We start from the raw sequence: 27,859 nt of genomic DNA, 5'->3' as shown, positions 1-27,859 counted from the left end.
TAGTCAAAGCTAGGTAGAATTTTTCATCCAAAATTATCGTTGTTATTGATACACAGGTAACATATTGGGCTATTAATAAAAGAGCCGCGATATGATGAGCATATTAATGAAAAAACCCTAATACATTGTGTAAGAGAAAATCCTGACAGAAGAAATTTATAAGCAAAATCCTAAATTCGAAGCCCATGGAGTTCCTATTTCAGTGGGGTTACAAGTTATCAGAGCCTAAAAAGAAAAACTAACTAAATTCCTGCATCCAGCACCACCGAAACTCTGTCATCCTTGAAAACAGAGCACATCCAACTATGTATTGTACAAACAAGCACAAGGCCAGCACTTGAGGGTGACCTTTCCATGAGAAACATATTAAGATATGTTCAAATCAGATAGCCAATTCTTCCTCAATCATGGCATCCCTCGTTCGAAAACGGGAAGGGTTTCCCATCATAATTTCTCCCATTATCATTCCCTCCTCGGTTGGAAATGCAAGAGGCAGAAAATCCTCAGCTTTCAACTGATATTTCCTCTGAGTTACCGAACTGTTAAATAATCAAATCCCCCTGTTAAGATTAAAAAAAAAAATGACAGCATCACAAAGCAATTCCAGTGAAATAATACCAAGCAACTGAAGCAAACGTAGAAGAAACAAGTATCATTCATCCTCTTCTCTCCCCTGGTGTTACATGTCACGCTATCCAAAAATATTTCAGATATAATTTTTATCATAATAACAAGTTTAAGACAATAAACAAAACCACCACCCAAATAAATTTCAGGGCTGTCCTAAGAAGGAAGAGGAAAGGACCAGCAAAGTCCATAAAACTAGTTAATTTTTTTTTTACCTTTTGGGGGAAGCAGTGAAGAGCTGGACCCATACTATTGGGTCAACCAGAAGCTGGCAGCTCCACAACTGGAAAAATATAGTGTTTATAGACTTGATGCATTTTAGTTGGTTTAAGATGATTAGCGGTCTTAGAGAAAGCGCACCAACTACCTCTGGATATGGGGTGAAGAAGGCTCATCTGGTGAGGACCGTTGAGCAGAGACACCATGAATTTCAAATCCCCCACTACAACGGCTTCCCTCATTCAGTTGTGATACTTCATTCACAGCTGAGAAACCCACAGGTCCAAGTGATCCAAACTCAAGCTGTCCAGCATGTGATCCATAGCCAGTACTATGATCATAAGGATACAGCATAACGAGAGGTGGAATAGTAGGTCCATTTGACAAAACCCCACTGGAATTCATGGATGGTATTGGATGCATTCCATATGCCACATTGGCAGGACCAGTCCGCATAGAGTTTGAGCGAACTGAACCATTCTGAGAATGGTATGAAGGGAATGAGTCATGTCTATGTGGTCCCCAAGACCTGTCAGTTCGACTCTCACTTGCCACCAACCGGTCTGATCTTGAGTTCGGCTTTTCAGCTTGGCTGCGGCCATGGCTGCGCCCAGCAGTTCGCGACCTCGAATCAATGTTCCAATTCCTCTCTCTATCACCATGGTGGTCACTTCTATCATAGCTGTAATTCCCTCGTCTGGAACTTGTAGAATGTCTGTCCGAATTAGAAACCTTCTGAAGTATGCACATAAGATATTAAAACATCCACATAATAGAAGTATTAAAGCATAGTTTATCAGCGCTTGTAAGTTCAGCCTAACAGTGACGCATTTTATACGTCTGGGGTTTAACCAAGCAAAAAAAATGTTGTGTTTGCACGTTCTCTGGGGTTTCTCATCCTTAATATATATATATCTACTAATAGGATCCAATATCTTGCAGATAAACGAAAAAATGAGTTTTTCAAGCCTAGGTTTATTACCCATAACCCTATGGCACCACTAATTTTGAACTTTGACAGAGCAGAAAAGATAAAACTTGAAACTAATTAAAAATAAAATATTGTTTTTGATAGGAGCAAATAAAAAAACTAAAATAAAATACGGAAAACTGACTTCACTCTAATTCTCAAAAACTCAAAATTTCAAACCCATCCACCAAAGTACTTTATTACAAGAGTACTTTGATGGATATTAAAAATTGTCCACATTGTAACATACCGTCAACCTTGTTAAAAAATAATATACATGAAACATGCATTTCAAGGGAGAAAAAAACACCAGAATTAAGGTTGGGTCTTGTATTTTTCATGTTCCACCCAAAAGGTCCAATATGAAAGAATGTTAGTGTAAAAGTAATTCGCTGGCATACTCTAATTGCAAAATTAAAAAGCAAAGAAACTGCTTAACAATTTATAAGGGCGTTACAATTGATCTTACAGGATTTGGCAGGTATGTTCCGGTCCCACTACGCTGCTTTGGTATTTCATCCACGTAACATTGATAAACAGCAGGTCTATTTGAAACAGACTGAGGAGCAACAGGAACAACCCGATGCCCATAACTCATAAACTGAGTGAAGACATTCATATTTGCTGACAGAGGTCTCCCTGTACCATCCAATGGAAATCGACCCTGTAATAAGACAGGAGGCATCACAGCAGGTGAAGAATAAATCATAGGAGCAGGATACCGTGAGTTTTGACAAAACCGCCCAATTTGCAAATTTTGCCAATGCCTAGGAAAGTCACCGTTAAGAATGTCAGCCTTGTGCTGTGATGGGTCAACAGCAGCAGCCCTTCTCATAGAATTGAAATTACTTAACACCTCAGGCTGATCAAGACCCTCGGATGAATCAAAATTCTGACCAGAATCACCATTATCCAGCTGCTCTTCCCTAATTAAATGATTCGTCACTCCATCAGAAGTTCCTGACTCTGTTGGGAAATTGTACACTGGAAGCATTGTAACAAAAGGAACAGGTGGCCCTGTAGGATAAAAGGTCAAGGGAACAACTCCAGAATTATCAGGAACCCTTTGCCGTGAACCATGACCTAAAAGCATTTGAGGAATTTGATGGCTTGGAACATTTAGAGAAGCAACAGGTCCAATGCTTCTTTCTACTATTTCAGTGCCCATGGTTGGAAGTGGACTCCAGTCTCTGCTGTCATTGTCAGCTTGAGTGGAGGATAGATCAGACACACTCTTACCTTTCACATGAGATGGCACAGCAGATGTAACAGTTTTCCTACCATGTTTTTCCTTGGCTGACTTTGAGACCTTTGCCGAGGATCCTTCCCAAGAACTCTCTGAAGAAGTTCTACTCCTCAGCGAACTAGGGGGTGCAGTGGACAATGATCTCGGACTTGCAATTTGCTCATCATAGTAAACATCATTTCCTCTGTTATCATGATAATCAACATTGTCTATATGATCTACCCTTAATGACCCTCGGTTTTCTTTTGTAATCTTCTGTTGAACTCTTGTAGAGATTTTAGAACTACCAACCCGCGAGGAAGGAACAATGTTAAAACTAGCTGAAGTTGACTGTTGCTTGTCATCCGACTGAAGCATTTCAAAACTTTCATGATCAAGATCAAACCCACCAGCAGAGCCCCTGTCCTGCTCATGCCAGTTATCATGATCAGATTCCCTGTGGTTCATTTCAACTGATTGAAATTTCTCCTTACCAAGTTCAATCAAATCTTCAGGATTTGAGCCCCATCCCATGCCAGGGAAATTTGGAGCTGATGGTGAAGGAAAACCTTGAGGATGTTGCATGTTTGTTCCCCAAGATGTCTCAATAAATGGGATATTTGTGGGAACCATTCCACCCAAATTTCTTGGAGCATATCCCATTGAAGCTAGAACTGAAGAGGGGATAGGAGATGGTAGAGGAAGTGGTAAGTGACCTGAAGCCATATTCAATGGAAGATGAACCGGTCCATTAAAACCATGTGCTGTAGAAGATGCCAACATGTTCACAATATCTTGCTCGTCCTGATGCATTCCCTGTGTCCCCAGGACAGTAGCAAAGTCTTCACTCATAGCTCCTGAACCTGACTCCTCATGGTAACTATTGGAACCGTTGTTTGAATCAGCAGCAGTATCTAGACCTTGATGGGATGAGAAGTGCCTAACAGATGAAGGATCAGTTTTAGTGCTATGGCTTGCCAAAATATCAGATCCTGGGTTCTTCCTCCTCCTATTATCCAACCTAGCAGAAGAGTTCTGGCTTTTTCCACTTTCTGGGGCTCTACTACACCTTGCATGAGAAGAAATTTCACCATACGTGTCAGTAAGCTCAGGGCTGGAACGTGTCCTTGCAAAGACAAACTTCCCCTGGATGTCATTTGCCAATTTATCAGCTTTAGAACTTTTCTGAACCATATCCACATGTGTACCTTGATTGGAATTAATTTCAAGTCTAACCTGATTGGATACCCTCAAGTTGTTTGGGTTTCCATTTTCACTTTTAGTATGGGAGACTGTAGAAACATCACTGGTTCTAGATGCACTTTCCAGGGAATGATTCCCATGCTGGAAGGAATCACCACGCGAACTTCGTGTTTCATCAACTTGACTTTCATTTTCATGACCAGAGAAAAAATCCTTTCTTTGGCCACTTGAATTACTCCTGAGACTCTCAGACTCATTTAAGTGGTCTGAATTGGACAATCCCAAGCGCCACAAGTCATTCCTCGGGGCATCAGGACGATGGCCACTGCCATGTCTCTCCCAAGTGTTCAAAAAGAACTGATTTACTTCAAACAATAGGTCGTCTTTTGGGCAATCAAGTAACCTTGCCAGCCTTTTAGCGCCAAATGTGAAAGCACTGCGTATCCTAAAAAAGTTACCTAGAAAATATGCATGTATCAATATGATATTGTCTGTAGAAAAGGGTAAGCCCGTGCTTGTGTTATTGCTGTTGAATAATATGAAAAACTTTATTACTATAAATGCCAACGAGTGCGCGTAAAATCATGCCAACCAGTGATTGTAAAATCATGCCAACAATAATAAACACAAGGAAAACAAGAGACTGAACTCCACAAATGGACATCTTCGTGACTCTCAGTCCTCTAGAGTGTAACTTCCAGGTAAGTGCATAAAGTATGCACAGAGCTGACATATATTTAAAAAAGCTTAGGTTTTTTTTTTTTTTTTTTTGTGATAGGTAAAATAAGATTTTATTGATCAAGAAAAAAAAGATTAGTTTTATAAATGAAAAAAGAAAAAAAAAATATCCACCTTCCAGCCATACATTGTTGAACCATCACTCTTAATACCTTTTACCATGTATCGGGCTACAGTCCATTTATTTAATGGACTCCACATACTCATGCAATTCGGGTGACATGAATGTGTGAAATGTGAATAATGCCACAATCATTCATTAAATATGGTGTGTGCAACAAGGTGAATATCTCCTAAGTAATAGGCAAATACAGCCCCAAGCTAATCGTGCAATACACTACAGTACAACACAGAAGAAGTATAACGGCTATTAGCACAAGGAGCATTGAAAATATTCATATTTCAACCTGTTAGTGCACGTGCAAGATGCCTACAGCCATCACCGCGGCCCCCCCCTCCCTCAACTATAGTTTGAGGTCCATGTACCTCATTAGAATACCACCCACCCCAAGCATAACCAAATTTAAAATCCACTATGACTGCCACAAGACCTCCCTCTCATGTTGAAAACTTTTGTTTTTATCGGTAAACAATATTTTATCGATCAAAAGAGTAGGCAAGAGCCCAAGTATCTTCTCACTCACCATCCCAAATAGACTTGGCCTTACAAGAGCTCAAAGAAAGGCCAATATATTTCATACGCAAAGAAAATACCTTACACCCCAATATGCAGCCAGAATATCAACATTAAAATCATTACCCACAAGAACCAGCTCTGACTGAACTAAATTCACTTTCAACCCAAAAACAGCTTCGAAGGATGAAAAAGAGCCCTTAGAGAGCAGAGGTGCTTTGGGTTTGCCCCCACAAAATACCAAGGTATCATTAGCAAACAAAATATGGGATTTTTTTATGGGTAAGATAAATTAATGATGAAAAAGGGATTTACCCCAATACACAGGATGTATACAAAAGATCCACCTAATAAACAAAAAGAAAAAGTAAAAACTTTAGGAAAAGAGAAATAGAGAGAGCAACACTATCGTGGGCTGTTATCCAATGAAAAAGGTGTTTAAAATGAAAGACTTGAGCTCCAACACCATTTTGTTTTTTTGCAATGTCATCAAAGCCATACTTTGGTTTCTCTCCATAGACACCATAGTATGCACGATGGGGTCATCTTCCCCAAAGATGCACACGGATGGTAGCCAAATTGAGCTTTCCAACATATTAGGAATTCCACAACCCATGAGGACATCACCCAAACAATCCCAAAGAAGCCAAAGATGATCTTCCATATGATGTTGGCAACCACACAATGTAGAAGAAAGATGATCCAACCAGCTCCCCATTTTTCTTGCACATGCAACAACAATTAACCACTATCATGCCCCACTTCCTCATGTTGTCTAGAGTAAGAATCCTCCCCGATGCCATTGTCCAAATGAAAGAAGTCACACAGAGCCTTATTTCTCCATACAAACATCCATCCAAGGGAAAGACAAGAAATGTTAAGCACAGCAAAATTAATAGCCCCCACAAAAAATCCAGAGAGAACCTCCATCCACAATAGCCAATAAAACTAAATCAATTCAACAGGAGTCAATATATCAGTTGCAGCTAACAGATCGCAGCCAGCGTCCATGACAAAAACGAAAAGTTGCAGAAACAACTAATCTTGTCTTAAACCATGAGAGCTACCGAAGAAACCAAAAGAAGTGCCACTCACCAATACAGAAAATCAGATAGAAGAAATACAATATACTATTCAAGATTGTCATTTCTCCCCAAAACTGCATCTCCCAAGTAAATAACGAAGAAACTCCAATTAACATGAACACAAGTGATAAGCTTTCTCAATATCTAACTTGCAAAACACCCCTAGCTCACTTGGTCTGAGCCTACTATCAAGAAATTAATAAGCAATAAGCATAGAGACTAAAATTTATCTACCTTTGACAAACCCATTTGCTGGCTTTGAAATTAAACCCAACTCAACCAATTAGCTATCAAAGGAAAACTAGGGTTTTCTTTAAGATACGGCAGCTAAGCAGCTAATCTCCTATTTTACTGGGTTGCGGCTAGGGTTACATGGCAACTAATCTCCTATTTTACTGGGATACAGCAGAACTGAATTTCAAATAGATTAGGATTTATTTACTAATCTTATCTTGTATTTAAATTAAACTTGTACATATTTAGATAGGATAAAGTCAGGTTAGTTTAGATAAGATAAAGATGTAGTTTGTTGAGATTCAAATTGAATTCTCAATCTTATCTTTGTAATTATTTCCGGAACTATTTTTTATATAATGAGAAGGAAGCACCTCAAAGAGGATTCGACCAAAATCTGACATGGTATCAGAGCTACTCTGATTTCCTTTTTTTTTTGCACTTCCTCGGCCAACCCAAAAATCTTTAGGGTTTCTGTTTTCTGTTTTTTCCAGAGGCTGCTTCTAGTTTCTTGATTTTCCTAGGGTCCTTTATTTCACAGCAGCAGCTCTCTTTTCTTGCTCTTGGTCTGTTTTCATGGCATCTGAAAAATCTGATTCCTTGTGCATTCAGTTCAATGGAAAAAATTATTCTGCTTGGGCATTTCACTTTCAGCTTCTTGTCAAGGGTAAAGAACTCTGGGGTCATGTTGATGGGACTATTCCAGCCCCTAATAGTGCAAAGGAATTGTCTACATGTGAGAGTAAGGATGCCAAGATCATATCTTGGATCCTAGGTTCTATTGAGCCTCACATCATCCTCAATCTACGACCTTACAAAACCTCCAAAGCTATGTGGGAGTATTTGAAGAGAATCTATACTCAGAATAATTCCGCTCGAAGATTTCAGTTGGAATTTGAGATGGCTAATTTTTCTCAAGGTGGCTTATTAGTGGAGGACTTCTATTCTGGTTTTTCAAATCTGTGGGCTGAATACACTGACATTGTGTATTCTTCTATCCGTGCCGATGGTCTCCCTCACGTGCAAAGTGTGCATGAAACTAGTAGGAGGGATCAATTTCTTATGAAACTACGTTCAGATTTTGAATCTGTTCATTCTCAGTTAATGAATAGAGATCCAGTTCCTTCTCTTGATGATTGTTTGGGAGATTTGCTTCAGGAGGAGCAAAGGTTACTTACTCGGAGTACAATGAAACAGCAGCTTGCATCTTCAGCTCAAGTGGCATTTACAGCACAAGGCAAATCCAAGGGCCGAGACTACAGCACTACACAATGCTATAGTTGCAAGGGATTTGGTCACATTGCCACGCACTGTCCAAAGAAATTTTGTAACTATTGCAAAAAATCTAGACATATTATCAAGGACTGCCCAATCCAACCTCCTCAGAAGCAAGAGAGTGCCTATTCCACCTTTGTTAAGTCTTGGGTGCATCCTCTTCTTCAGCTCCTGCTGCTGCTACTCATGCTTCAGCACCTGCCGGTTCTAGTTCTACTACTCTTACTCCCGATATGGTACAACAAATGATAATTTCTGCCTTTTCTGCTTTAGGCATCTCAGGTAAACCAAAGTCCTCCCCTAATTCTTGGCTAATAGATTCTGGTGCCTCAAATCATATAACTAATAATTCCACATTGTTGCACAATCTTCAGTCCTATGATGGTCCTCTCAAAATCCACATGGCAAATGGTAGTTCACTACCAATTTCTGCCCTGGGTGATATGTCCCGTCATTCGAAATGTTTTGGTTTCTCCTACTCTCTCCACAAGTTTACTTTCTGTTGGACAGCTTGTTGAAAATAATTGTAATATCTCCTTTTCATCTTCTAGTTGTGTTGTACAGGATCGAGTGTCCGGGAGGATGATCGCAAGGGGTCCTAAGGAGGGTTGGCTATTTCCAATAAATCCTAGTTCAGCTTCTATTGCGTCTAGTTCCTTTATTTCTTGTAATGCTGTCAAGATAAGTACTAAGGATTGGAATCGACGTTTAGGACATCCCAATCCTAATGTACTCCAACCTTTGTTTAAATCTGGTGCCATTGACAATAAAAATTCTGTTTCAATGGAAACAATTTCTTTTGATTGTACCTCTTGCAAACTTGCCAAAAGCAAAGTGCTACCATTTCCACAATCTGGTTCTCATGCTTCTCAGGTGTTTGATATAATTCATAGCGATGTTTGGGGTATATCTCCTGTTATATCACATGCTCACTACAAGTATTTTGGTACTTTTATTGACGATTGCAGTAGATTCACTTGGATCTATTTTCTCCATACTAAAAGTGAAGTATTTTCTGTTTTCAAGGCCTTTCTTGCACTCATTCAGACACAATTTGCTTCCTCAATCAAGGTCTTACGATTTGATTCTGGGGGTGAATATATGTCTCGTGAATTTCAGAATTTTCTTCAAGAAAAAGGTATTCTTTCTCAACATTCTTGCACATCTACACCACAACCTGAGCGTAAGAATCGTCATCTACTTGATATGGTTCGGGCTCTTCTTATTGACTCACCGTTCCATCTCGTTTTTGGTGTGAAGCATTAGCTACTGCTGTCCATTTAATTAATAGATTGCCCACACCAGTTTTACATAATGTTTCTCCCTATTCCATACTGTTTGGTCACACTCCTAATTATTCTGATTTGCATATCTTTGGTTGTGTGTTTCGTTCATCTTCCACCACATGAAAAACATAAATTGACTCCTCAATCTGTTAAGTGTGCTTTTCTTGGATATAGTTCCACTCAAAAAGGATTTCTCTGTTATGATCCTAATGCACGAAGAATTCGAATTTCCAGGAATGTGTTATTTTTTTTAAATCAGCAATTTTTCTCTCTCTCATGTCGATCCTATCTCACCTCGTTTTCAATTCTTCATGATGAGTCCAAGCCCTTCCCTATGCCCATTCCTGATACCTATTCTGCTCCAGTGGCTCGGTTTAAACCTGGTTTTGTCTACACTCGACGTCATAGCACCGCTTTAGCCGAGTCTCCTATGGCTTCCCAAGATTCTCCTACTCCGGCACCTGATCCAACATCGACCATAGTTCCTGTGGTTTCTGTTCCTCGGAAATCTACCCGTGTCTCTCACCCACCAGATCGATATGGTTTTTCTTCCCCCACTTCTATGACTACTACATTATCTTCCATTGCTATCCCTTCTTGTTACAAACAGGCTATGGAGCATGAGAGCTGGCAGCAAGCAATGCAGACAGAACTTGATGCACTTACGGCTAATCAAACCTAGGATGTGGTACAATGTCCTCCTTCTATCAAACCAATTGGTAGTAAATGGGTATACTTCGTGAAGCTTCGTTCCGATGGCTCACTGGAACGATATAAAGCTAGATTGGTTGCTTTGGGGAATTGCCAAGAGTATGACATAGATTATGATGAGACTTTTGCTCCAATTGCCAAGATGACTAATGTTCGCTTGTTACTTGCTCTTGCTGCTTCTAAATCTGGGCAATTACGTCAAATGGATGTCAAGAATGCTTTCTTGCATGGCGATCTAAAGGAAGATGTCTACATGAAACTTCCATCTGGTATGCCTATTTCCTCCCCTACGGTTGTTTATAAATTGACGAGGTTTTTGTATGGTTTTAAACAAACTCCTCGAGCTTGGTTTGAGAAATTTCGCGATACTTTGCTAGGATTTTCTTTTAAGCAAAATAAGTACGATGCTTTCTTATTTTTGCACAAGGGCAATGCTGGAGTAGTATTTTTATTGGTATATGTAGATGATATTATCATCTCTAGTTCGGATAGACTTTTGATTCAAAACCTTCAGCAAAATCTTCATGATGTGTTTCACATGAAGGATCTTAGGGATCTTACCTACTTTCTAGGGTTGGAAATTAGGTCTCAGCCACATGGTTTATTTCTCAATCAACACAAGTATATTCAAGACCTAGTTCAATTAGGGAGATTGGAAGATACTACTCTAGTTGATACTCCTCAGGAGATGAATGTTAAGTATAGGAAAGACGAAGGAGAACTTCTCTTGGATCCTACCTTATACCGTAAGTTGGTTGGCAGCTTGATTTATCTTACCATCTCGCGCCCTGATATTTACTATGTTGTCCACACTGTTAGTAAGTTCATGGATTCTCCTAAACATCTTCATTTTGTAGTTGTTCGTCGGATTATTCGCTATCTACTTGGGACTCCTAATCGTGGACTGCTTTTTCCTAATGGTTCTTCTCTTCAATTAGTTGCCACAGTGATGCAAATTAGGCTGGATGTCCAGACTCTCGACATTCTACTACTGGATGGTGTGTCTTCCTTGGGGATTCTCTTATCTCTTGGAAGTGTACGAAGCAAAATTGTGTAACTAAGTCATCTACAGAGGCTGAATATCGTGTGTCTACTGCATATTTGGAAATTATGTGATTGCGTGGTATTCTTTCAGAACTTGGCTTTGCACAAGCACATCCCACGCCTCTTCATGGTGATAATACAAGTGCCATTCAAATTGTAGCCAACCCAATTTTTCATGAACGTACGAAGCACATCGAGGTTGATTGTCACTATATCCGAGATGCCTATGAGTCTAAAGCTATCATTCTCCCTCATGTGTCCACTGAACACCAAGTAGCTGATATCTTCACCAAAACTTTGACTCGACAACGGCATCAATACCTAGTTAGCAAATTGCTGCTAGTCGACTCACTAGCATCAATTTGAGGGAGGGTATCAAAGGAAAACTAGGGTTTTCTTTAAGATATGGCAGCTAGGCAGCTAATCACCTTTTTTACTGGGTTGAGGCTAGGGTTACATGGCAACTAATCTCCGATTTTACTGGGATACAGCAGAACTGAATTTCAAATAGATTAGGATTTATTTACTAATCTTATGTTGTATTTAAATTAAACTCGTATATATTTAGATAGGATAAAGTCAGGTTAGTTTAGATAAGATAAAGATGTAGTTTGTTGAGATTCAAATTGAATTCTCAATCTTATCTTTGCAATTATTTCTGGAACTATTTTTTATATAATGAGAAGGAAGCACCTCAAAGAGGATTCAACCAAAATCTGACATTAGCAAAGACTTTATCAATTATATTTTAGACCCTATTAACAAGGCTAAAGGGACGATAATCATTAAACATCCATTGCCCTGGTTTTTTATTTTCTTTTTTTGGGAACAGGGACCATGAAGGTAGCATTAAGGATTTTCTCAAACTTGCTATTGGTGTGAAAATCCTGGAATACCTAGTAACATCTTTAATCACAATCCCAGCAGGCTTGAAATGAAGCCATTGTAAAACCATCCAGGTCCAAAATCATATGTATTACCAATTTGAGAACCTCACTCTCTTCAAATGGCCTCTCAAACCACATGGCCATCTCTTCCTCTATGAACTCAAGTGCTAATCCATCTAGCTTGGGCCTCCACATAAACCGCTTAGAAAGCAAATACTCATAATACTCCACAATATGATTCCTTATCTCAATTTGACCATAGGCTCGAGCCATCCACCAAAAGCATCTCAAAAGTACTGTTTCCTATTCTTGCTAGCCACTTGAGGGAAAACATCTATCGCCCTCTCTTAAAACTATAAAACTTTCAATTTCTACCTCCAAGACATCTCAATTAAAATAATTTTTTCTAGTTCAATGATCACTTGTTTTTTTCTTACCTTATCTTCTTTAGAAAAAAAAAAAAAAGGAAAAAAAAAATATTTCAAAAAAATCTAACTTTGAGAGGGAGGGGGGGTGTTCCTCCTCTTCGCCCCTACCCAGACCTCTCCCCACCAAGTGCAAGTAGAGTGGGACAATCCCGCGGGGGGGAGTTTCCGTTCCCCAATTTCTTCTTTTTTATTTATTTTGCATTTATTTTCTTTATTTTTATGCACTTTTTTTTTTTTTTTTTATAAGTAAGATAAGTATTATTAACAAAAAGGCAACAACTGCCAGTTTATGCACTTTTTGTTGATAAAGTTCTATTCATTTTAAATTTCTACATCATTTTTTTCTTTTATGTTTTGTTTCCTTTCTAGTTTTTTAGTTTTTATTTCTTAAACTTTTTTTTATAAGAATATTTATTGATCCTCATAATTAGGCAAAGTCCAAGTATACAGGTAGTATACAAGAGAGGAGTACCTAATTACAACCTATGAACTAGAAAAAGAAGCATAAAAATCATTCAAGTTGACCCCCTCTAATACAAGAGCCTTAGCCCAAAGTAACAAAGAATGAAAAAATAAGTCTCTAATCCCCCCCAATGAGCGTTCTCAATTTTCAAAATAGCGTCCATTCCTCTCATTCCATATGCACCATATCACATAAGACATAATGGCACCATCTTCCAAACAGCCGCTACTTGACGATTCCCTGAATTCCACTCCAACAAGCCAAAAGATCCACCACCCTATTGGGCATCACCCAAGCAATATCCAGCCTAACAAAGATCTCATCCCATAAAGCCTTCACCACATCACAATGGAGAAGAAGATGATCTGCCAATTCCCCATTCCTTTTACACATAAAGCACCATTCCATAATAAAAATACCAAGCTTCCAACTTAAATTTTATTTCTTAAATTTATTATTTGTAAGTTTCAATTTTACGTTTTAGTTGTTATGGCAACCTATTACTTTTATGTCTATCTTTTTTTTCTACTTTTTTTTTATAAGTAAGAAGTTTTATTGATCCACGTAAATAGGCAATCCCAAGTACACAGGAAGTATACAAGAAAAAAGCCTAATTACAAACTACCCACTACGAAAAGTAGCATAAAAGTCATTAAAGCTCGCTCCATTCCATACTATGGATGAAGCCCAAAGCAACAATGTGTGATAGAAGAAGGTCCTAAAACCATCCAGGGAACGTTCCCTATTTTCAAAACATCGACAATTTCTTTCTATCCATGTACACCACATTAAACATAGGGGCACAATCTTCCAAACAGTTGCAATATTACGAGGACCTAGAATCCCTATCCAACACCACAATAAATCCGACACCCTCCTAGGCATAACCCATGCTATACCGAGCCTAGTGAAGACGTCATCCCATAGAGTTTTTACTACTTTGTAATGGAGAAGCAAGTGGTCTGCTGATTAGCTGCTGTGTTTACACATGAAGCACCAATCTGTTAAGTAGAAGCCGCGCTTTTTCATCTTCTCAATGGTCAATAATTTCTCATGGGAAGCCAACCAGCCAAAGAAAGCTACTTTGAGGGGAGCATTGTTCCTCCAAATGCTCTTCCAAGGGAAGGCATTGGAGGGGTTAACCATCAATACCTTGTAATAAGAGCGGACTGAGAATTTCTTGTTTCCTGTGTGTGTCCATAGTAGCTTGTCCTCTCTTCCTAGTTGCACTTTCAGCATATATAATACATTGTAAAAGTTAGCAATGTCATTCACCTCCCAATCCTATTCAACTCTAGAAAAATTCACGGACCAGTGCAGAGAATCAGCAGTGATGCTCATATTATCAGCCACAGAAACTTCTTTGTCTGACGCAATCCTATAAAGAGAGGGGAAAGCGTTTTTCAGGGCTGCATCACCACACCAAATATCATGCCAAGATATGATTCGTGTACCCCTTCCCACCTCAAAACTGGACTTGTGGAGTATGTCCTCCCATCCATTCCGAATGAATTTCCAAACCCCCCACTCCGTAGGCCCCTCTTACTGCATTAGAGCACCAATCCCACCAAATGCTCCTGTATTTAGTATCGATGATACTTCTCCAAAGAGCATCCCCTTCCTGATGATACCTCCATAGCCATTTACCAAAAAGAGCCTTGTTAAAGGTTCTCAATTTCCTAACCCCCAAACCACTATAAGACAAAGGAGTGCAGACTTTATCCCATTTGATTAAATGAAATTTTTTCTCTTCTTCTAACCCTCCCCATAGGAAATCACGATAAAGCTTCTCCAATCTATTTTCCACTACTGCAAGAAGGGGGAACAAGGATAAAAAGTACGTTGGAAGATTGGATAAAGTGCTCTTGATAAGTGTAATTCTACCGCCTTTAGACAAGTAAATTATCTTCCAACTTGCCAGTTTGCGTTTGATTTTCTCAACAATCACATCCCACATTGCCTTGGATTTATGAGGAGCTCCCAAAGGAAGTCCCAAGTATTTCATAGGCAAGGATGACACCTTGCAGCCCAAAATGGCCGCCACTTCATTTAGATTATTAACCAAACCAACTGGGACAATTTCAGACTTAGATAAATTCACTTTAAGACCTGAGACAGCTTCAAAACACAGAAGAGGAGCTCTCAGAGAGCAAATCTTATCAGGATATGGGTCACATATCATCGACGAAAAGGAGATGAGTGATTGATATGCTACATTGTGAGGAATCACCCACCAAGAAACCTGAAATGAAGCCCCTGTCCACCATCCCCTCCATCATTCTACTTAGCACATCCATCACAATAATGAATAACAAGGGGGATAAGGGGTCCTCCCTTGTCTCAAACCCCAAGAACTGTTGAAGAAGCCTTCGGGAGTGCCGTTGAGCAAAATAGAGAATCTAACAGTAGTGATACAATGTTTTATCCATTAACACCATTTTTCCCCAAAGCCATGTCTGCTAAGAATATACAAAAAGAAATCTCAGTTCACATGATCAAACGTCTTCCCCACATCCAATTTACACATGATACCTGCGGTGCTGTCTCTTACTCTATTCTCCAAGCATTCATTTGCAACAAGAACAGGGTCGAGAATTTGTCTTCCTTTAACGAAAGCATTTTGTGACTTCGAGATGATCTTCCCAATAACTTTACTTAGTCACTTAGCAAGAACTTTTGAGATCATCTTATAGACCCCACATACCAAGCTTATGGGACGAAAATCTTGCACCTCCACCGACATTGCCTTTTTAGGGATTAAGGCGATGAAAGTGGCGTTAAGACTCTTCTCAACTTTCATAAAAGAGTGAAATTTGAGAAAAACCTTCATGAGATCCTCCTTGACAATGTCCCAACAAGCTTGAAAGAATGCCATTGTGAAACCATCTAGGCCCGGTGCTTTTGTACTTTTGTAAGTACATTTATTTTTTTATATTTTCTTGGATGCCATGCATGGAGTTAGCAATATGATAATGTGGAAATCTCTCCGTGAGGGTTTTGGACAGAGAGTCAATGGATGGACTTAAAAAATAAAACAAAACAAGACCGGAGTAAAAAGTCAATTTTGAAAACCAGTGACCTTTTAAAAAGTTGTAAGCCAAGGGACTATTTCCATGGAATAACAACTCTGCATTCCTTAATCCCATCTCAAGATTTGGAATAAAAATAGATGTAAGAGCAAACCCAGCATGGCTGTACTTTCAAAATTTATACTCCAATCCAAAAATCTTTAAATCCCGAAAACTAATCGGTATTTTTGTGAAAACAAAGAGCAAAAAAATCAAAACAACTTTCACAAAAGCCCAAAAATCAACTCCCACAAAATCTTATCGATACAATTTTTCAAATCTACCTACCATCTTTCACAAACTCTGATACAAAATATATCTCAAATTTTTCTCTAAACAATTTCTCATTTTTCTCACCCACTTTCAGACAACCCAAAAAGAGGACATCTCAAAATTTCTTTCATAACTTCTCAAGAACTCTTAAAAATCCTACTAACCAAACATGGCCTCAAAGTGTAGAATTAGCCTATACAAAAGGGAAATAGTGAAGTGATATCACATGAAGTATGATTTGCATTTCAAATGGGAAAGATTATGTAATCAACAACACAACATCCATCTTACCAAGTTGTTTATGAGTTCTCACTTAAACATAATACAGACTTAAACACCAAAATGTGGCCTGCATGCAGTAGCTGGAACATATAAATCCCTTTTGCTCCTCATATAGCGCCAACGCTGGCTAGTCGAAAGCACAATTTTCCAACAACAAACGAGGACAAGCTCGTGACTAGTTGCTACTAACCAATAACATGACTAAAATATATTTTATCCAAATGAAATAATTGCAACAGAGAATGTATCAAAACAATTCAAAATCAGCAGAACAAAGAAAAACATAAGATTAATAAATTAAATGATCTAGCAGCAACTAATAATCCACAGTCATACACGTATCAGAGGCATGAACAGATGTAGTCACCATGAATAAAGAAACAACTCTGGAAGCTCAATGAAAAATCTTAAGAACATTTAATTAGGAAGTCTATTAGGTTAGAATTTATCTACCTTTACTGACACTACGGCCAAGATTGTTGTTTACCCGCAAAGGATCAATTACATTAAAATGCTTGGAAAGAAAGGGTTGCCCCTGATTTTCTTGACCACCAGGGAAAACAGCATACACTGAGCTACAAGCATCTAGAAACAACTTGCTGAGTAGTAACTCTCCACCATCATTTCGAGGAGGTTCCGCTGGAAAATTTCCAAGTAAGAAAAAATCACTGCAAGACCTGGGCAAAATCTGGGATTTGTTCAACCAAGTACTAATACAAGAATCTTGAAGCCAATTATATATACCTGTTACATCTGGAAGTGAACTAATGGGCACAGGACCCCATAGGCTTACACAAAAATTGTCCCAATCAAATTTACTAAAGAACTCCAGAAAACGATAGAGGACCTGAACATGCCAAGAAATTAGAAAAAAAAATTCCAGACGTATGGACAAAGAAATAATACAAAACAAGTATGGGAGCTAATCATAGTCACCTCAAGAGGTCCCGCGAAGGAATTATTAAAGACATGAAATATGTAAAGAACCAAGGTTTCCAAGGCATAAGTTGAGATAAGCCCATGGTGAGCACCCAGGATCCGGCTCTCATAATAGCACCAGGCCTTTATCAATATAATGCTACGCTTAAACAAATGATTCTGATTTATCAAATGATCAACCTAAAGAAGCAAAAACTATGATTCAGCAAAGAGACTTAGACATCATCATGGTGTATTTTTTTAAAGTAGAGAGAATTAGTATGAGTTTCCAAAATGAAGCACTTACCTCCTCAAGGAAACAAAGAGTGCACAATCCTCCAAGCTGGTCGAATGATATGTCCACCACAATATTTTCCACAAGACATTTGATTATCTTCACCTGAAAATATAAGAAGATAAGAAAGATTGCCAATCAATTGTCAGATAAAAACTTAAGAGCCAAAATACTAAGATATTTTAGATTATGTTATGGGGAACATAAACTAATGCTACATCTAAAATATTATAACTAAAACAAAAACAACAACAACAACAAGAAGAAAAAAGATCAGGAGATAATAGCACCTTCTAAATAAAACAAGCTTAAAAGCTGGGGAAAAAAGAGATGAAAAATAGCTTATCAGCCATGAATGATCTTTTCCCAATACCCCAATAACAAAAAAAAAAAAAAAGCTCACCCCTAAACGTGGTGTGTAGCTGAATTAGCAAGGGACATTCACTGCAAGGATGACAAGCATCCTGGAAGTAAACCAAACAAAAGGGGTGGGAGTTTGAGCGTTGAGTGTTGACCTGCAGTTCTAGGCTGAATGCTCTTAGACAAATTTTTATTTATTTTATTTTTATAATGAAGAACCCCAGAGACAAGGCTCACGCAGCATGCCTTTCACCTAATTAAATCCGGGGACGCATTAACATCCCACAGATTCGGTAGATCATTGTCCTTTAACTGATGGGACATGGCTCCTAGAAATTGTTTGCACCCAAGATTTAAAACATAGACCTTGGGAGGGCTTTGTGGGATGGCATTTTTTGTAGAATTGCTTTGGCTTGGGTGCCTTTGACAGTGATTGATCTTCTTGCATGTTGGAACGGGCTTCATGGTTGTGCTCAAGTGGATGTGGCTTGGAAGATGGTTCCTTTGTGTCTTGTGTGGTGCATTTGGATGGAAAGAAATGGAGCAGTGTTTTAATGACAATGCTATACTTTGGAGCAAATCCAGAACTTTTTTGTGCACTCTTATTGCTTTGGTTTTCTGCTTTAGTGATTAACGGAACCTAGGTTCATGATTTTCTATTGTCCCTTTTTTTTTTCATAGAATGTATATAGGTGTTTTCTTTGTATACTTCTTGTGTACATGGGCTTCGCCTATACATTCGTTTGTAATAAAATTACTTCTTACTTATTAAAAAATATATATACAATTAAAAAATAAAAAGGCTGAGATAACTTTTATTATACTACGATCACAATATACTAACGTAAACATTAATAGCCTATGTAATATAGTCCAAAATATGTATCATAATAATATAGTTTCTCATATCCGGTAATAATACATTTTTTTTTCTATAAGTTCATATCACATCAGATAATAATATAATTGATGTGGCATAATTATTATAATTAAAACACTATAATTATTTTTTTTTACTAGCACTAGGTGTCCGGGAACAACATCCTGACTAATCCCGGGGGTACACAGGCCTTCGACAAGGAATTTCTCGCAAGTGGACCTCGGGTAATTCAAGAGGAGCATCCCCCAATCCGATACACCCAATGGGATTCGAACCTTGGACCTTGGAGGGAGCGTACCACCAAGACCAAGGTCTTTACCACTTGAGCCAACCCCTAGGGGTTTAAAATACCATAATGCAAAGCACTTAAGTATAATAAGTACTACATACCAAACCATTATATAGCATCGACTAAGGGAAAACTATAATACTATAACGCAATATAATATACAAAAGATTATGTTTCATTAAGTATAGTACTAAGGACTATACAACTTTTCATAATCTACTCCATTAGTCAATTGTAATAGACTTTAATGGCATGAACGTATATGATTTCCTTGTATCTTTGGACACTCATGCATAGGTGTTGCTCTTGTATATGTCCCGTGTTCTTGGCTTTGCCTATTTTAATAAAATTCTTATTTATTGATGAAAAAAAAAAGGACTATGCAACACTAACTATTCCATTGTCTCCTCTACTTTTTGCTATCATTATGGAGGCAATTGGCCAGATGGTGAAGGCTGCTATGGGTGGTGGCTTTTTATCTGAATTTTCGGTGGATAATGGTACTAATGGCTCTATCATAATCTCACATCTCTTATTTGCAGATGATACTCTCCTTTTTTGTGAAGCGGATCATGGCCAGATTCAAACTTTATGAGCACTTTTGTTATGTTTTGAAGTCGTGACGAGGCTTAAAGTGAACCTTGGTAAGTCCGAGATGGTTGCAGTGGGCGTGGTGCCCAATATCAATAGCCTAGCGAGCCTTCTGGATTGTAAAGTGTCATCCTTGCCTTTGAAATATTTGGGCCTCCCATTGGGGGTGACCTTTAAGGCTAGAGCTATTTAGGATGGGGTTGTGGAGAAAGTAGAGAAAAGGCTGGCTGGTTGGAAACGATTATATTTATCGAAATGGGGTCACTCACTGTAATTAAGAGCACGTTAACTAAAGGGTGGGAATGTACAAGAGATATTGTCTACTTTCCAACTCTCTAGAATGTAATTAGGTGTCTCATTTTGCTACTTCCTGTGTATATAGGCATTGCCTAGTTTCATTCGTTTTAATAAAGTTTCTTACTTATCAAAAATAAAAAAATAAATAAGAGCACGTTAACTAACCTCCCCACCTATTTTTTATCTCTATTTCCTTTGCCTGCAGGGATGGCGAATAGGATTGAGAAATTATTTCGAGCTTTTTTGTGGGGGGAATGGAGGAACCGAAAATCCATCTTGTCAAGGGGAAGAAAGTTTGTTCTCCAATTTCAAATGGTGGCTTGGGAGTTTTGCAACTTGAGGACTTTCAATAAAGCTTTGTTGGGGAAATGGTTATGGAGGTACCACTTGGAGGGAGATTCACTATGGACGGAAATTATGGACTCCAGACACAGAAGTGCTTGGGGGGGCTGGTGCTTCGACGAAGTGAGAGAGGGGGGGGGGGTATGTCGTGGGCTTATGTAAATTTATTAGGAGGGGATGGCAGAGTTTTGAAAACCATCCCATTTTGTGGCTAGAGAGGGCACCAGAATCAAGTTTTGACATGATGTTTAGTGTGGAGATTGGCTGGAGAGGGCCTTTCCAGCTCTCTATCGTATTACAGCTAACAGGGATGCTTCTGTGGCGGATCTGTGGGTATTTTCTCATGGTTCTCACCAGTGGAATGTCCTATTTAATAGAGATATTCATGATTGAGAATTGCACATTGTTTCAAAATTTTTCAGGTTGATATACTCCACGAGAAACAATACGGAATAGGGGGATAGGATGCCGTGGAGGTCCAAAGGCAGCAAAAAGTGCACAGTCAAGGAGTATTACAAAATATTGGCATCACAAGGACCAAGGTAATGCTCCATTCCCTTGGAAGAATATTTGTGCCTTATAAAGTAGCTTTTTTCGAATGGACTGCTGCTCTTGGGAAGATTTTGACCACGGAAAACTTGACGAAGAGGGGGCTCATTATGATGGATTGGTGCTACTTGTGTAAAAAGTAAGGAGAATCGGTGGATCACTTATTATTGCATTGTGCAGTGACAAGGATGTTGTGGGATGAGATCTTTAGAAGAGTTGACGTCGCTTGGGTAATGCCATTGAGGTTAGTTGATTTACTGACTTGTTGAAAGGAGATTCAAGGTTGTCCTCAAGTGGCGGCAGTGTGGAAGATGATTCCGTTGTGCATTATGTGGTGTATTTAGGCAAAAAGGAATTAGCAGTGTTTGATGATAGGGAGCGCACAATGGCGGAGCTTCAGAATTTTTTTGCTCACACACTTACTTTGGTTTTCAGCTATTGTACTTAATGGGAACAATGCTCATGACTTCTTGTCCTTAATCTATTGTTCCTAGAATGTATTTCGGTGTTCTTTTATATACTCCATGTATACACGGGCTATGCCTATTTCATTCGTATTAATAAAATTTACTTTTTACTTATAATAAAAACAACTATTCTTGTAAGGACTATCGACACTTTGTATAATACTAGGGGTTATATAGCACCAAGTAAACTTCCCCGCCTTCCCTTTTGGCTATATGGAATTATTGACACACTACATCCATTGAACAATATGGTATGATCTAGCCGGTTGAAATTGATATTGTCATTCGTAGTTCAAACCAATATTGAATAAAATTTTCAATGAATGAGGCACACATTTAATTCCAACTCACACGAAAATAATGCCACGTGGTAGCATCCCATTTGCTTGATAGGAGAAATTACCCCATCTACATTGTTTCCTTAAACATTCAAGGTTGGTTTAAATATTATTAAAAAAAAGCCTGGTCACACAATTTTCAGAAGTTTGCAAGCCAGTATTTCCAAATGCTTGTGTGAGAGAGGGTTTTTCTTCTTTCTATGTGGGTTGAACATTTTTTTAATAGGTAAATATCTATTTTATTAGTAATAACAATAAGCATAGCCCAAACACTATCATATACAAGAGAAACACCTAGTTGAAACTACAAACTGATAGGAAAAATTCATGGAGGCTCAGTGCATTAAAATCTATAGCAATTGACCAAAGGAAAAAACTTTTACATTCACAATCTTGGAAATATCTATTGCTCTTTCCCTTCAAATGCACTGAACTAGGCAAATGGGAGCCATCTTCCATACAACTGCAATTTGTGTACTGCCTCAAGGCCTCGTTTGGGAAATGAGATGAGATGAGAAATCTATGAATAGTAGTAAAATGGTTTGTGGATAGTAGTGAAATAATTTGAGTTAAGATGTTTTCTTGGATTTTGAGAAATGAGAGAAAAAGTTGAATAAAAATATTATAAAGTTAAAATATTGTTAGAATAGAATTTTTTAATATTATTTTTGTTTTAGAATTTGAAAAAGTTGAATTGTTTTTTATGTTTTGTTTGGAAGTTTGAGAAAGTTGTAATGACTAGATGAAAAAGTTGAAGTTTTTAATTGAAAAGTGCTTGTGTTTGAGTGGTGTTTGGGAAGAAAATGAGGCGAGGTGAGATGAGATGGGTTCCCAAACGAGGCCTTAATCATATCCATCTAGCCAAGAGATCTACTACCTTTCTAGGCATGACCTAAACCACCTTTGCTAAAGAAATCATACCACATAGCGTTAACAATCTCAAAGTAGGAGGTGGTCCACATTTTCCCCACCCTTTTTGCACATTAAGCACCAAATACCAATCCATAACAATAATCTGGTGTTTCCTTGGGTCATCCGTGGTACGAATCTTCTTTAAAGAAGTTGTTTGAACGAAGAAAGTTGCTTTTAAAGATGCCTTAGTCTTCCACGTTTTCTTCCAAGGAAAGGAATTCGTGTCCTAAATAGTTAGGGGCTGTTAGAATGGGTGAATTATAAATTTTACTTTCTTGGATGGACTCCAAAAAAAGTTTTTCTAAAACTCTAGTGCTTAGTTTCATATCGTACAATAGATTGAAAAAGTTGAAGGCATCAACTTCCCAATTTTGAGTTGCTGACATTCCACTAAGGGGAGCCATTGAAAAGTAACATTAAATCAGCCATCGAAGTATCCAGCATTCTCGCAATCCTATATACTTCTAGAAAAGCTTCCTTGTGAGCTCTCTCACCACACCAAAGGTCATGCTAAAATCTGGTCCAAGTGGCATTGCCCAGATTAGGTCTAGTGTGTATAATAAAGACTGCCAATCCTTTACTAATATTCTTCCCCAACCCTACCCCATGTAGTCTGTTTACCTCATTAGAGCACCACTCTCCCAAGCACAAACATACTTGGAATCCGCTACAGCTTTAAATAAAGTTGACCTCTCAAGTTGATATCATAATGGGAAGTGGTCCAAGCATTGTTGAGGTAGCCTCTTTTAATTTAAAGCTGGTAATGCTCATCCCAGAATGATACAAGAAATCTATCTATTTGAGACCAAGAGGATTGTCTCTCAATTTTATGACCGCGTGAAGGAGCCTCCCACAAGACCACAAGAGGAAAATCCGAATATGAATCCAAAAGATTCCACCATAGCCAGACAAAGGTGAGAATTGCCCGATCTTTCACTCGAAAATAGAATGGCATTGAAATTGCCCCATACACACCACGGTAGTTCCGCCAACCATGAAGGCTAGCCAAGTCCCACATATACCTTCTTTTGCTATCAAAGGTTTGGCCCATAAATCCCTGAATAGGCCCAGAAGAAGCCGTCTACTACATTCTTGAAGGAGCACACCACCATGTATTCCCCTACACACTCTTCCAAATTATCCACCACTCTTTTATCCCACATCAGCGATACTCCTCTAATGCCCCTCTAGATGCTATTTTATGGTTGAATGATTTTTGTTCTTTTTTTGGTATCATTTTGGTTAGTCTATTTTTTTAATTAAATAATGGTGTTATTTTTCTTTAGTATAAAAATAAATTTGATGGCAGTTTTTTTTTTTTTTTATAAGTAACTTAATGGCAAATATTAGGTTCAAAGATATGATATCATTGGGAGATGTGTTATTTGTTCTATGTGGTCAATGAAGTATGCTTAGAAAAATGGATTTTAGGTTAGGTGGATTATGTTGTTGAGAACATTCTTTACCCCTATTTTTTGTCATGGAAATGAAATTATTGTGGGATGTTTCTTCTATGGATGTATAAAGTTTAATTTTGCTCATATGTTGAGGCATAAAATTTCTTCTATTTATTGACATATATAGCATTTTTTGGAGCGTTTTTCTTCATGACATACAAAGTCTATATGCATAACAAATGACAGTATAATAATGAGAGATACTAAAAATAGATGCAAGTATACCAAATGTTTAATGCAAATACTTTACATGTATACATAGAGATATGGATATACATGTACACACGTATATCCATGATTTCATGGCATGACCTTCCATGATTTCCTTGTATCACTAAACTAGCACACTTAGGCATTGCTCTTGTATATGTCCAGTATACTTGGGCTTTTGCCTACTCTTTTAATCAATAAAAATTTGTTTACCGATAAAAATAGGGGCGTTCCTAGAGTACAATCAAAGGGAATGCCTATTTTAGGAAAGCGTAGGGTAGCAAGGGCTAATAAAATCTACAAAGGATGCAAATTAGATATGGTTCTGAACCATAGTCCATTCATACAACGACTTAAGCATGAAAGGTTTTAATTCTAGTAGTTTTCTCCCACAGTTTTCAAAGTTTCATGAGTTACGCTCCTTCCAAATATTCCACATTAAGAACAAAGAAGTCATCCCTCCAAACTATAGACATATATGGTTGCTACATTTATTTATGTACATACTAGCAGATTGTTGCTGAAACATGAAACAACTTCACATATACATGCAAAATATTTATATAAATGTTTATGTGTATATATAGAGTAGCTAAATCTACTTACGCGCGTGTGTGCGCGCATGTAGATTTGTTAATAGCTGACTATATACGAGAAAAAGTGCAACATGAATATATCTACATATAAGCATGCATATATAGTTACTAATTTTTGAAGTGTGTATGATGTACAAACTTAGTCTTGTGTATGATGTACAAACCTAGTCTCCAAATATAACAAGGTTATGTAAAAACATTCAAGTATGCAAGGTTAGTACATAAGCGCATTAAATAAGCTTTGTTAAAAAGAATTATTTGTTGTATGCATTAATAATCTGGTCTACCATGAGATATACATTTAGGAAAATGCATAGATTTGTTAAATAGCAATCACAATACTGAAGTTCATTTTGTATGATTAGTGCTAACGTGTGTAGGATTATTTATTTGGATGCAAATTTATACATTACTGTACATTTAAAATAATTGCTATGAAATAACATGAGCCTTGCTCATTTAATTGTAGTCGTGTTTCATAGTTATCAAATAACATCAAGTATATTATAAATACATAAGAGGGACATACTTCTGCCTGAATGTACTGAACCTCTTTTACATGGAATTCAGCATTCTCGTTCTTTTCCTCATTCTCCAGAATATCACGAACTTGATGAGCCCATGTTTCTTTCATATTTTGATTCTTACTGAAGGTTGTTAAATCAATGTCACCATCAGGCAAATAAGTCTTGAGCGGAACGGACCCAAAGATACACACCTGCGGAGAGAAATTAAAATTTAAGGTATTTAAGACAAGGCCCAGTGATATAACAATACAAAACATGAAGATGATGCACTTCTAATGTACAGATGTGAACAAACAATGAGATATTCCACAAACATGATTGTAGGTCCAAATTTGCATGATGGAAAAATAAATATTGAAATCAAACAGGTTCACTACCTACTAATTGTAATTTTCCAGACAAATTCAATCTCACTATTGCACTCAATCCAAGGTTAAATCCATCTATCTCCCAATTTAACTAACGACTCCCTTCTTAGCTCTCCCTAACTTATATCAAAAGATTAATGATTGTCCCCTCATGCCTCTAGTGGCTACAGGCAATCACCCAAAACGTCATGCTTAATATTTTTCCAAAGTTACACCAGCACTTTATTCTTTCTGCACGCAACTTACTCACCTCAACATTCTTACTCAACTATGTCTATTCAATTAACTTCTCACATTCACAGCTTCCCTTGAAGTACCCGAGGTGTACTTGCGGAAAACTCCTTACCAATGGCCTATGCAGCCCCCGGGATTAGTCGGGAAGCTGTTCCTAGACACCCGGTGCCAATAAAAAAAAAAAAACTTCTCACATTCACAGCTAACAATCACCTTTTATACTCAACAACTTAACAAGCATTTCAATTTTAAATAATTCTTCAACTGTTAAGGCATAATAATTCACTTATTTTTTTGATAGGTGTGGATACAGAACTATTACCCCGTCAATCTTGGTGCGTGTGTTATAATAATTCATTTATACCATATAGAACTAGATGACCACCATATCAAATCAGTGTAAATAACAATAACGCACAGATAAACATAAACCAGTCAAGAATTTGGACATGTATGCATGAATCGATGCTCCACCTGGCAGGGGAAGCACGTCATAATGAGCCGCTGCACATAATCTGCCACCGCATTTCGGCGCTCCTCAGATGGAGGGTTGGGCTGGATGCAGGCAATAAGCTCTGCAGTCCTTTCCTCAGCCTTTAACCATCGGTCCGAGTCGAGCACTCGCATTACAGAGGCTGCTTCATTGGGCAACAGGCCGTTCGGCAATAGCCCACTCGGTGGCTGTGCCCATTCCTCATGTTCGCCCATGCAAGCTTAGACTTTCTCCCCCAAAACCCTCAACAACTACAATAACTCCTTCCACCCAAAACAAACAACAAAAAAGAAGAAAAAAAACAGATATCAAAAGCAAGAGACGTAACTTTGGACGTTAATACAAAGAGGTTGTTTTGGGGTTCAATAAACCCCAGAATCTGACAATTTATCCAAATCGTTGACAGTTATGCTTAAAAAGGAAACTTTCAGAGCTCAACAAGCAGGGCCCAGATAGGCTTTTTAGAAAATGGTATGTGCGCTGTAAATGCCGCCAATAATTATGGGCGTTTCAGAAAAAGATCACAGACACAGAACCCTAAATAATTTCAGATATTAACACTGTATATGCAAAAATAACAAATATAAGTGTATACGAATATCTTGGTGAGAAATTGAAATAAAATCTACAAGGTTAACGGGGAAAAACCCTATAGGAAAGGGGAAAAAAAAAATTCGGCGATATTGAATACGGAAGAGATTATCAAAACCCAACGAGACACAAAACGCTGGTTAATCGCAACAAGGTCGGAGTGTTGGCGAATCAATGGTGGGAGTAAGAGACCAAATTGCAAATGTGAGAAGGAGGGAGGGCCGTGGTTTGAATGGGGGAAAGAAAAGAGGCGTGGATGGAAGAATTAGGTTTTGTGGGAAAGAAGAGAGAGGAGAAAAGAGAAGAGGGTGCTTGGGAACGAAAACAGGGATTGAGAGACACAGAGAGATTGCTGAAGTTTGTGGAATTTGTGCATTTGAAACGGAATGGAAAAATCTATTTGGGGAAGGAAAGGATGATGATTGGAATCTGATGGAAACAGAGCGAGAAACAGAGAAAAAAAAAATGATCAGAAACTAAAATGATAAAAATG

General features: G+C 38.1%; 1 protein-coding gene across 6 annotated transcripts; it reads right to left on the bottom strand.

The window, feature by feature from the left end:
• On the bottom strand, positions 1-27,859 carry LOC108985902. Of its 6 annotated transcripts, XM_035683820.1 has the most exons (10): positions 26,757-27,853; positions 25,683-25,871; positions 17,878-17,970; positions 17,589-17,771; positions 17,397-17,499; positions 17,106-17,291; positions 4,278-4,702; positions 2,286-4,187; positions 995-1,581; positions 1-560 (listed from the first exon to the last, which is right to left on the bottom strand). In XM_035683820.1, exons 1-10 carry the CDS (start codon positions 26,988-26,990, stop codon positions 551-553), a joined length of 3,912 nt encoding a protein of 1,303 aa, XP_035539713.1. In that variant the 5' UTR covers positions 26,991-27,853; the 3' UTR covers positions 1-550. The 6 variants fall into 6 exon arrangements, 5 of the variants coding, with proteins under 5 accessions (XP_035539713.1, XP_018813906.2, XP_018813905.2 ...); XR_004797815.1 differs by having other exon boundaries at positions 843-1,581; positions 2,286-4,702; positions 26,757-27,854; XM_018958361.2 differs by having other exon boundaries at positions 995-1,578; positions 2,286-4,702; positions 26,757-27,855.

The sequence above is a fragment of the Juglans regia genome, chromosome 12 (genome assembly GCF_001411555.2).
Source record: "Juglans regia cultivar Chandler chromosome 12, Walnut 2.0, whole genome shotgun sequence".
Taxonomy (NCBI): domain Eukaryota; kingdom Viridiplantae; phylum Streptophyta; class Magnoliopsida; order Fagales; family Juglandaceae; genus Juglans; species Juglans regia.
Note: the sequence above shows the minus strand (reverse complement) of the source record. Positions and strands in the feature narration are given on the sequence as shown.